This window comes from Protobothrops mucrosquamatus, unplaced genomic scaffold (genome assembly GCF_001527695.2).
Source record: "Protobothrops mucrosquamatus isolate PMUCROS unplaced genomic scaffold, P.Mucros_1.0 scaffold711, whole genome shotgun sequence".
Lineage (NCBI taxonomy): Eukaryota > Metazoa > Chordata > Lepidosauria > Squamata > Viperidae > Protobothrops > Protobothrops mucrosquamatus.
This window is the reverse complement of record NW_015386992.1, coordinates 110,481-122,932: the sequence shown is the minus strand read 5'-3', so window position 1 is coordinate 122,932 and position 12,452 is coordinate 110,481. Positions and strand designations below refer to the sequence as shown.

The 12,452-nt window shown below is 36.8% G+C and overlaps 1 protein-coding gene across 1 annotated transcript; it reads left to right on the top strand.

The window, feature by feature from the left end:
- Positions 1-3,931: 3,931 nt before the first annotated feature.
- LOC107289513 (vomeronasal type-2 receptor 26-like) lies at positions 3,932-10,915 on the top strand. Its single transcript, XM_015818285.1, has 6 exons — positions 3,932-4,116; positions 4,767-5,052; positions 7,849-8,700; positions 9,075-9,302; positions 9,824-9,947; positions 10,017-10,915. Exons 1-6 carry the CDS (start codon positions 3,932-3,934, stop codon positions 10,913-10,915), a joined length of 2,574 nt encoding a protein of 857 aa, XP_015673771.1.
- Positions 10,916-12,452: the final 1,537 nt, after the last annotated feature.

Genomic DNA, 12,452 nt, shown 5'->3' with positions numbered 1-12,452 from the left:
TGGTGGACATGTGATAAAGCAAAAAAAATGGAGTAGGATTCATATATTAATGGAGAAAATTCTTAAAGTGAACATAAGGATTAAACCAGAAACTTTCCTTTTGGGTCTAATGGAAAAAGAACTGAAAAAAAATTGGAACTCTGATTTTATATATGGTGACGGCAGCAAGATTGCTTATGGACCAAAGTGGAAGGATGCCTCGATTCCTACCACGGACAAATGGTTACAAAAGCTGGTGGAATTAGCAGAGATGGCCAAATTGACTGTGCTGATAAAACAAAAGAGCATAAGTACTTTTGTTTCTGCTTCTGAGCTTTGTGCTTGAGGTAGAAAAAAATAATATTATGATTTTGAGTTTTACTGATTGCAATTATTTGCCAATACAGACATGGCTAGTGCATACTACTATAGAAATGTAAAAAGTTGAGATTTGATTTTAATGTCTGATTTTACTGCAACAGAGAGAGTCAGAAATCAATGCCTTTTGTTTCTTCCCCTCCCTTTCTTCACACCTTTTTTGTTTTCCCTTTTTCTACTGTCCCCTACTATTTTCTTTTGTATTTTCACATTTTATGTTATAAATGAATAAAACTAATTAGAAAAAGTTTACTTAGACTTCAGTAAGGCATTTGACAAAGTAGATTGCAGCTTACCTCTTGTAACATAGAACAATGTGAGATAGACAGTAACATCTACTGCATCCAGTTTTGGTCACCACGATGTAAAAAAGATGTTGAGACTCTAGAAAGAGTACAGAGAAGAGCAAAAAAGATGATTAGGGGACTGGAGGCTAAAGCATATAACGAACGGCTGCTGGAATTGGGTATGTCTAGTTTAATGAAGAGAAGGACGAGGGGGGACATGATAGCAGTGCTCCAATATCTCAGGGGCTGCCACAAAGAAGAGGGAGTCAAGCTATTTTCCAAAGAACCTGAAGGCAGGACAAGAAGCAATGGGTGGAAACTAATCAAGGAGAGAAGCAACCTAGAACTAAGGGGAAACTTCCTGCCAGTTAGAACAATTAACCAGTGGAACAACCTGCCTCCAGAAGCGGTGAATGCTCCAACACTGGAAGTTTTTAAGAAGAGACTGGACAGCCATTTGTCTGAAATGGTATAAGGTTTCCTGCCTGAGCAAGGAGTTGAACTAGATGACTTCCAAGGTCTCTTCCAACTTTACTACTATTAATTAATTAATAACATCTCAAAATAATGTCATTACACTACTTCTGCTTATCAACATTATTCTGTTGATTCCAAAGTAACAGTATCTCTCCAAGCACTTCCTTTCTTCTCTGTATCTTAAAATACTTCTTCATTCATTGATAGGCATCACCTTTATCTTTGTGTAATGATCCTTGTGAAGCAGGATATAGCAAGGCCAAGAAAGAAGGGGAGCCGTTTTGCTGTTATGATTGCTGTCTGTGTCCAGAGGGGAAAATAACAGATAAGAAGAGTAGGAAGTTTCCAATTATAACGAGATTAAGCTATTATGGTGCAACACTGCATATAATCCACTATATCAACTCCACTGTGTTCTTTTTCAGACATGGATGACTGCTCTGCATGTCCAGATGACCATTATCCAAACCTCCACCAAAATATTTGCATTCCAAAGCAATGAAACCAGTGGGAATTCAACCTCTGCAGCTTTCAGCATGCTCTTTAGCAGCAGTGCAGCGTCAGACCACCAGGTCCCCCTGAGGACGATGGTTTCCTCCTTCTGAGTCAGCTTCTTCAGAAGGACTTCACAGTTCTTTGGTCTTGCTCCAGCTGCTAGGACCACACTCTCCACGAAAGTAGCAGCCTGTGTCCCATCCGCTGCAGCTGCTCCCAGGCTTGGGAGTGATTCCCCTTTCTTTTCCATCTCTATGTCTTCCCTGAGTCTTTGTCATCCTCCCAATGCTTGGGTAGGTGACCGGGGCTCAGAACCCCATGGATGAAAGAAATTTGCAGTCTTGGTTTAATGTCATAGTTCCGATAAACGAGACTAGTAGAAATAAGAACTCTGAGGCAATTGCTTTCCTCAAAGAACACTTTTAATGGCTACATAATATCAGCACAATCATAGGTGAAAACAAGACTGAAAGTTCCCCCCCCAAAAGGTTGCAAAGTAAAAGTTGAACTCCCCACATCTTAGTGTGTCATAAATCATAAATTCAAGGGTATAGCTTCAACTGAGCAGTCTAACAATACCAGAATGATGAAACTATGAATAATAATAATAACAACAACAACAACAACAACAACAACAANAATAATAATAATAATAATAATAATAATAATAATAATAATAATAATAATAATAATAAAGTTGGAAGGGACCTTGGAGGTCATCTAGTCCAACCCCCTGCTCAGGCAGGAAACCCTATACCATTTCAGACAAATGGCTGTCCAGTCTCTTCTTAAAATCTTCCAGTGTTGGAGAATTCACCACTTCTGGAGGCAGGTTGCTCCACTGGTTAATTGTTCTAACTGTCAGGAAGTTTCCCCTTAGTTCTAGGTTGCTTCTCTCCTTGATTAGTTTCCATCCATTGCTTCTTGTTCTGCCTTCAGGTGCCTTGGTAAATAGCTTGACTCCCTCTTCTTTGTGGTAGCCCCTGAGATATTGGAACACTGCTATCATGTCCCCCCTCGTCCTTCTGTTTGTTACACTAGACATACCCAATTCCAGCAGCCTTTCCTTATATGCTTTAACCTCCAGTCCCCTAATCATTTTTGTTGCTCTTCTCTGTACTCTTTCTAGAATCTCAACTTCTTTTTTACATCGTGGTGACCAAAACTGGATGCAGTATTCCAAGTGTGGCCTTACCAAGGCATTGTAAAGTGGTATTAATACTTCACGTGATCTTGATTCTATCCCTCTGTTAATGCAGCCCAGCACTGTGTTGGCCTTTTTGGCAGTTGCAGCACACTGCTGGCTCATATTTAAGTGATTGTCCACTAGGACTCCGAGGTCCCTCTCACAGTTACTACTATTGAGCAAGGTACTCCCTATATAATACCTGTACATTTGGTTTTTCTTGCCTAAATGTAGAACCTTACTTTTTTCACCATTGAATTTCATTTTGTTAGATAGCGCCCAGTGTTCAAGTCTGTCCAGATCCTCTTGTATCCTAAGCCTGTCTTCTGGAGTGTTGGCTATTCCTGCCAGCTTGGTGTCATCTGCAAATTTGATGATTTCCCCATCTATCCCCTCGTCCAACATTTGTAACTCAGGGTTGAAATGAGTATCCTTGGTGCTCTTTGAGCTTGGCTGATTTCTTGCAGACATTTCATTACATTAGCACTGATGATGTTACCTAGTTTGAATAATTAAACACCTGCAAGCAAACAACAAAGCTCAGAGAACACCAAAGACCCCCTCACAATGAAACTCCACTTTAAAAAATGTTGGAATGAAAATTATTTAGTTGTGTTCATGAGAATATTGTCCATGACAATAAATAAATTTTAATTATACTTCATATAAATTATTATTCCTCTATTTGTATTTTGTATCAATATATATCTAGGCAATTTTTTCTAATTTTAATACATTGCATATTGTCTCTGGGGAACCTGGCATGTTTTCTTTTGAGTTGCAATATACTTTTTCTGAGTAGAATTGCTCAGAATTCTGGGTTGGTTAGTATAATTAAACATTGGTTACCTGTTTCTCTCTTTGAAACCCATGGGAATCCAAGGCAAACTAAGAATATTATTACTATTCCCCATGATATTCCAACCATGGTGGGAAGCCACAAAGCTCTGTGAATTTATTCGATAGTATGTTGCACTGCCTATTTCTATCTGAAAAACAGAAGAAGAAGTCAGGTCTGTTTGATCTAATTGGAAACATTCAAGGATCATGTTGTGGGCAAGGGCATTTCTATACAGAAAGAAGCCATTCACAGAAGATGGTCATATTCACACAATCATTGTTTATATTAATGTTTCAAGTGGTATGCAAGGAACCCATTAGTCACTGTGACTTGGATGAACCTCTTCCTATTCGTCACACATATCATCAGCTTGGAGATGTTAACATTGCTGGCATTATTTCTGTATTCTCAACATATTCTGATCCCATTGATTTCAGTCAACATCCTTGTCAGAGATTTCATGATAGACTTATGTAAGTACATCACCAATTTATTTGGAAGATCTGGACCTTGCTGTTCAATCTTATGATGATCAAAATGATCTCTTGTAACAACAAAGACTCCAGAAACAAATATATTAAATAGGATGCCTTGGTTATTTTTCAATCAATTTCCATGTAAAGTTGAAAGAAAATAAGGAAATATCAAATATCTATTAAAATAAATCACATGTAAATATTTATAAATATAGATGTAGAGGTAGATGTAGAGCTATAACTACCACTAAAAGCTATACTATAGCTTTTATAAAGCTATAACTACTAGTAAAACTGGGGGGGGGTATATTTTCCATGATAACTTTTAACATTTGCTGCTTACAGTGTCAAAATTCAGCAATTTGCTTCTGGATTTAAACCATTCTTAGAAGATGGAGTTGGATATTGGCCTTTTTCATGTATTAAAAAACAATGCTTACAATTTCAAGCCAGTGTTTATCTTGAATTAAAAATTATTCCAGATTCTGGAGTGGTAAATGTCTATTTTGCTCTGCATTTTCCAGAGTTCTAACCAATTAATAAATATTTTGCAGTAAAATACATCAACTTATTATAGTACCAAAAGATTAAATATATCATATTCTGAAGAAGACCCTTTTTAATGTATTGTGTGTTTTTTGCTACAGAATATTGTTTCAGAATTACCAGCACATCCTTGCCTTAGCATTTGCTATCAAAGAGATCAATGAAAATCCTCAGATCCTACCCAATGTCACACTGGGCTTCCAGATTTATAACAGCAATTTCAGTCCAAGTTGGACTTACCTTGCCTCAATGATGCTTCTCTTAACTCAGGGCAGATTCATCCCTAACTACAAGTGTGGGGTCCCAAAACATCTGGCTGCAGTCATTGGAGGACCAGACATCTCTCTCCACATGGCAGCTCTCCTATGCATCTACAAAGTTCCTCAGGTAAAATGTGTAGAAGATTTATGGCACTACCTGAACAAGCCTAGAGTGTTAGCTTTTAGATAAAAAGCATGGTTCAGATTCTATACAACTTTTTGATACATAAATTTTAGCCTGTTATAAAATATCCCAAAATAATAGAAATAATGTTGATAGGGTTCACGTATAGCCTGTTCCATTTTTTGTATTTGTCCCTTTTGTCTTTCAGTTTGTCAGAGAGATCTTTGTGCAGCCATGCTGGTTTCTTCTTGAATTTCTTGTTTTTCTTTTTTAGTGGTATTATGCTGGTCTGGATTTTTTGATCTCATTTTTCAAAGTTTACCACACTTCTTGGGTTGTTTTCCTCTTTAGGATTGTCATCCATGGGATCTTTCCTAGGTTCTCTCTGAGTTTGTTAAAGTCAGCTCGTTTGAAGTTTCAGACCCTGGTTGGATTGTTTTCTCTTTCTAGTGTTTGCATTATATTAAATTCCATTATGACATGGCCACTTTCACCCAAGGTTCTGGAAATTTCAACTCCCTCTATCAATTCTTCTCTATTAGTGAGGATTAAGTCCAGTATAACTTTATATATAGTTCCCTCCTCCACCTTTTGGGTGACAAAGTTGTCGGCTAAGATGGTTAAGAATCTGTTTGATTTCCCATTCACTGCAGAGATTGTCTCCCAGTTGATATCTGGATAGTTTAAGTCTCTTATTACTACTGTGGTATACTTCCTACATATATTTGTTAACTGGTTGGCAAAGAGTTCATCTATTTCTTCTGATTGTTTGGGTGGCCAGTAATATATACCAATGGCCAGTGCTTTTTTTGTAAAAAAAAAAAAAAAAAAAAAAAAAAAAAAAAGGTGCCGGAACTCACACACATTATACAACCTGCCTTGCCTACTCTACAAGGTTCCATCCAAAAAAGGTGCCGGAACTCCGTTCTGAGAGTTCTATGACAAAAAAAGCCCTGCCAATGGCAATGTCACTTTTTTTTCTCTTTTATATTGTCCCATATGCATTCTGGAGATATTTTATCTTGGATCATGTGCATTTCTGTAGATAGGTAGTGTTTTCTTACACATAGTGCAACTTTCCCTCCTCTTTTTGTAGACTTGTTTCTTTTGAACAATTTGTATCAATCCATCAGCCCATTCTATTCATGGGTTTCATCCCACCATGTTTCTGTAATGCCTACTATGTCATATCCTCCCTCATGTACTATTGCTTCTAGTTTGCCCTGTTTGTTCCCCAAGCTTTGAGCATTTGTATACAAGCATTTAATGACTTTTATGTCTGTGGGTATGTTTCCTGCATCTCCTGATTGTTGTTTGAGTTTTTCTTTTTTATCATCACTGCCTACCTCATTAATTGATTTGTTTTCTTGAGATTTGTGATTGGTTTGGGGTTCTAGAATTCTAGAGATTGGTAACCCTCCCACCTCAATTTTAGTTTAAAGCCCTCCTGATGAGTTGGGCCAGTCTTTTTCCAAGTACATTTTCCCCTGTTTTTGTGAGGTGCAGCCGATCCCTTGCCAAGAGTCCTTCATGTAGAAAATGCAGTCCATGATCCAGGAAACCGAAGTTTTCTTGGCAACACCAACCCTTTAGCCAATGGTTTATTTCTAGAATTCTTTTTTCCATCAATGGGTGTTGGCCTTTCATTGGGAGTACTGATGAGAACATGACTTGTGCTCCTAGCTTCTTAACTTTATTGCCTAGTTGTTTGTAATATCTCACTATTGTACTCTGTGCTTTCTGACTTTGTATCTATTCCATATTCTCAATATGGAATGTCTAACATTATGATTTTTAAAATACAAATTAACCTACACTTTGTGGTATCACAAATATCCATAATGACCCAATTTTTATGTCATTCTTTCTAACTCCAAAAGTCATCGATTTCTCACCCTACACAATCTTTCATTCAAATCAAATGCAAGCTGCAAAGTACAATTTCAAATCAGGAAAACCCAATCTTCCCCTTCCTTTGCATTCTGTAACAACTTGTGTTTAACTCACTGTCTTTTCCTCTTCTACAGAATTTTAGATATATCTTTCTGCCACTGTATAAACAAGTGCCTCAACTGTCAAAACAGGTATTGACTGAAATAAAAACTTTTTAAGCAAGACATTTGTTTTTATCACGGAACTTCTCAGTGTTGACAGTTGCTGCAAATTAAAACAAACTTTGTAAAGGAGGAACAAAATTATGAATTATTAACTTCTTCTTCTTCTTGTGCCATATCCATTATCAGACGTTGGCGATCATGTAGGCGATCCTGTTTTTATCAGCAACCGCATGAAAAAGTTATTTTATTTTAAAAAATTATTAACTAAGCCGGCATAAAGGAGAAGGTAAAGGTTTCCCCTGTCCAGTCATGTCCAGTATGGGGGCATGGCTCTCACCTTCATTTCTTAGCCAAGAGAGCCAGCATTTTCCAAAGACATTTCTGTGGTCATGGACCACATGACTATCTGTCAAGGCACACAGAATGCTATTACTTTTCCTCCAAAGTGGTACCTATTTATTTACTTGCAGGTGCATGCTTTCAAACTGCTAGATTGTCAGCAACTTGGGCAAGGACAGGTGCCCTGTCAGGCAGCACTTGGTATCAAACCTGGGCTGTCTGCTTTCCACTGAGCCATCACACACACACACCCCAAACCAGCATAAAACTGTGAAAAGAAAAAGGTAAATATATTGAAATTACTAGAGGGAAAGCTTGTATTAATGGACTATGCAGCCACACAAAAAGTATTTCATCAATATTATTCCAACTTTGATAAATTCTTCCCTATCTTTTTTCTTAGCTGACATATGGCTCTGCTCCAGTCATGGATAAAGACACTCAAGCAGTTTTCTTCCAACAAATGCTTCCAAATGAATCACACCAACATAGAGGTCTTCTGCAGCTATTGCTCTATTTTAGATGGATTTGGATTGGAGTTCTTGCTGTGAATGATGACAATGGAGAGAAATTTGTACAGGAGGTGTTTTCCATGTTTTCCCAGCATGGCATCTGCTTTGATTTCATACAAGAGTTCACCAATGTAGCTTTTTATAGTGATTTTACTGATGCAGTGGATGAAGGAATCCAAATATACCGAGTTCTGATGAAAAGCACAGCCAATGTGATAATCTTGTATGGTGAAAGTAGGTCCATATCTACCCTGAGAACATTCCTCCAGTTTTCAGAAGTGGAGGATATACCAAGGAAGACAAAAATCTGGTTCATAACAGCTCCAACAGATTACACCTCAGTTTCCTTCCACAGATCTTGGGATATCCACTTCCTGCAAGGTGCTTTATCCTTTGCAGTTCACACAAAGGAGATCCAAGACTTCCAGAAATTTATTGAAAGCCTAAATCTAAAGAATAATCACCATGATTATTTTCGGAAAGATTTTTGGGAACAGGCATTCAATTGTTTTTTCTCCCATTCTGAGGCAGAGAAGTCTGAGAAAAAATGTACTGGACAGGAGAGGATTGAGACCCTTCCTACATCTGTGTTTGAAACACTCATGAGTGGCCAGAGCTACAACATTTACAATGCAGTCTATGCTGTGGCACATGCTTTGCAATCTCTGCATTTGTCCAAGTCCAGACACAGAACAATAGTGAAAGAAGGAAGGATACAATTTCACAATCAAGTGTTGTGGCAGGTAAGACTTTCAGCAGAGATTAGCAGAAACCTTAACTGTATTTGTGGTTATGACATCTGTCCATAAAATTTAGCAAACAAATCTTAGTAGGGCTAAAGCAATATAAGTCTCTTTATTAGTATTTATCAAACTGTTATAGGCTTATATATCCTACTATTTTTATATATTTATATATGGTCATCTGTCTTAAGTACCTATAGCAGTCAGATTGTAGATTGTAATTTCATAAAAAATTTCAATGGGGTTATATTTTGTTATCAGTAATATGAAATTTTGGAATGATTGTGGAGTTATTTCTTTTTAAATTTTCTTTGCTTAAAGAAACATCCTCTTTAATTTGTTTCTTTTTCTCTCTCTGTGTTTCTCTATTTCAGCTTCATACTTTTCTGAAAGGCATCACATTCAATAATAGTGTTGGTGAAAAGATCTCCCTTGATAAAAATGGAGAATTAATTGGTGGATTTGATATTATCAACTGGATCACATTCCCAAACCAGTCCTTTCTTAGGGTCAAAGTTGGAGTGGTAGATCCCTCATCTCCACCAGACAAATTCTTCAGTATCTCTGCAGATTCCATCATGTGGCCAATAGGCTTTAATAAGGTTAGTTGTTTGAATCTAGATTGGTCTGCCTTCATTAATGTAGCATAAAATATCTTTACCAATTAAATTCCCATAGCATTATTTTTTAACTAACCTAGGGATGGGAAAAAATATCTGTAAGAATGCTTACTTTTCTAATGGCTGATTTACAATACTGCACATTTTATTTTGTTCCTCTGTTAATTATGGAAAATAGACCCAATAGTTTTGATGTAAAAGCTGCAGTTTAGTATACTACTTCAGATTTCATCAATCTAGTGATATCAAATTGAGAAAATGTATTAAAACAGTAGAAAAACTGTCTTTAGAGATTGGGGATGTTGGTTATAGAAAAGCCACCAATATCAATATTGATAGATATTCAATTAATTTCTTTCAAACCAATTACATCTCAAAATAATGTCATCATACTACTTCTGCTTATCAGCATACTTTTATTGTTTAATTCCACAGTAACAGTATCTCTCCAAGCACTTCCTTTCCTCTCTGTATCTTAAAATTACTTCTTCATTCATTGATAGGGATCACCGTTATCTTTGTGTAATGATCCTTGTAAAGCAGGATACAGCAAGGCCAAGAAAGAAGGGGAGCCGTTTTGCTGCTATGATTGCCATCTGTGTCCAGAGGGGAAAATAACAGAAAAGGGTAGGAAATTTCCAATTATAACAGGATTAAGCCATTAGGGTATATTAACTCCACTGTGTTCTTTTTCAGACATGGATGACTGCTCTGCATGTCCAGATGATCATTATCCAAACCTCCACCAAAATATGTGCATTCCAAAGCGGATCAGCTTTTTGTCCTATGAAGAATCCATGGGGAGCAGTCTAACTGTTCTTTCTCTTTGTTTTTCATTAAAGACAACTTTGGTTCTCATAATCTTTGTTAAACATAAAGACACCCCTATTGTCAAAGCCAACAACCGGAATCTCACTTACACTCTTCTTGTTTCTCTCCTCCTCTCTTTCCTTTGTGTTTTTTTATTTATTGGGAGACCTAATAAGATTGTGTGTCTCTTTCGACAATCAGCTTTTGGACTCATCTTCTCTGTGGCAGTTTCTTGTGTATTGGCCAAAACCTTTGTGGTGGTCATAGCATTCATGGCTACCAAACCTGAGTCAAAATTGAGGAAATGTGTTGGTGGAAGAATGGTCAGTTACATTATTCTTTCCTGCTCCCTTGTTCAATTCAGTTTTTGTGCTGCATGGCTGTTAACATGCCCACCATACCCAGATTTTGATGCACAATCAATGTCTGAAGAACTCATCATGGAGTGCAAAGAAGAATCAGTCATGTTCTACTGTGTTTTGGGCTTTATGGGTTTTCTTGCTTTGGTTAGCTTCTCTGCTGCTTTTCTAACTAGAAAGTTACCTGATAGTTTCAATGAAGCCAAATTCATCACCTTCAGCATGTTGGTCTTCTGCAGTGTTTGGCTGTGCTTTATTCCAACCTATCTAAGCACAAGAGGAAAATATGTGCTGGCTGTGGAGATCTTCTCCATGATCTCCTCCAGTGCTGGCTTATTGGTGTGTATTTTTTTCCCCAAGTGTTTTATCATTGTGATGAGACCTGAATTGAACAATAAACATCATCTCATGAAAAGAAAGCTTTAAATCTTCATTTGTTTGCCTCTGATTATGTATATTTTGATGACGTTTGGAAGTATTTCTTTTGGAATATTTTTGTTAGGTAGAATTGATTAAACAACATTCTCCCTGTTCTGTATTTTTACAAAACTGATATGATTCTATGTGTGTTTGTTTGTTTGTTTGGTGTGTGTGTTTTCTAGAAGCACACCAAAACCTGTAGCCAGTAGAATATACAGAAAATGTTAATTCACATCTGTCAAATGCAAATACTGTTAAGAGGATTGAAATGTCATCAGAAAGAAGATATGTCACTCCAAAACGTTTGGTATACAGCTAAAACATATTTTAGAGGATTAGCCATAACTTACATGGCGAAAAAGAATAAGGAAAAAAAAACAAGAAATGAAGCTAAAGGAAGAATTTATAAAATTGGAATTAGAACTACAAAGAGACCCACAAAAGAAAACTCTTAAAAAACAAATGGAGACAATAAAACATAAATTACATTTAGTAGAAGCTGAAAAAATGGCCCAACAAATTAAAAGAGCAAAACAAAACTTTTTTTTGAAAATGCTAACAAGCCAGGTAGATGGTTGGCTTATTAATTGAAAAAAGAAAGAGAGAAAAAACTAATAAATAAATTGTGAAATGTGAAAGGTGATTTACGATTTCAAAATGATACAGTAAAAAAAAGAGAATTTTATGAAACACTCTATGATATATAAGAAATTTCCCAGGAAAAAAAATAATGCAATATATACATATATAAGCTACCCAAAATTTCAGAGAACTTTAAAAACATGTTCAATGGAAAAATAACAATGATGGAGCAGATAGAAGCTATTAAAAGACAAAAAAATGACAAGACACCAGGTCCAGATGGGCTACCGATAAAATTTTACAACTGTCTACAAGACATATTAAGCCCATCAATGAAAGAAGTGTGTAACAAAGTATTATTAGAAGCCAAAATACCAAATATGTGGATAAACGCCAATATTACTTTAATATCAAAAGAAAACTCAGACCTGACCCAGATTTCTTTAATGCCAACTATGTCATACCCTCCCTCATATACTGTTGCTTCTAGTTCACCCTGTTTGTTCCCCAAGTTTTGAGCATTTGTATATAAGCATTTAAGACTTTTATGCCTGTCCGTGGGTATGTTTCCTGCATCTCCTGATTGTTGTTTGGTTTTTTCTTTTTTCTTGTCTTTGCCTACCTCATTGTTTGATTTGTTTTCTTGGTATTTATTATTAGTTTTGAGTTCTCGAGATTCTAGAGATTGGTCATCCTCCCACCTCAATTTTAGTTTAAAGCCCTCCTGATGAGTTGAGCCAGTCCTTTTCTGAGTACATTTTCCCCTGTTTTCGTGAGGTGCAGCCCATCCCTTGCCAAGAGTCCTTCGCGTAGGAAATGCAATCCATGATCCAGGAAACCAAAGTCTTCCTGGAGACACCAACCCTTTAGCCAGTGATTTATTTCTAGAACTTTTTTTCCCTCAGTGGGTGTTGGCCTTTCGTTGGGAGTATGTGTGAGAACATGACTTGTCCTCCTAGCT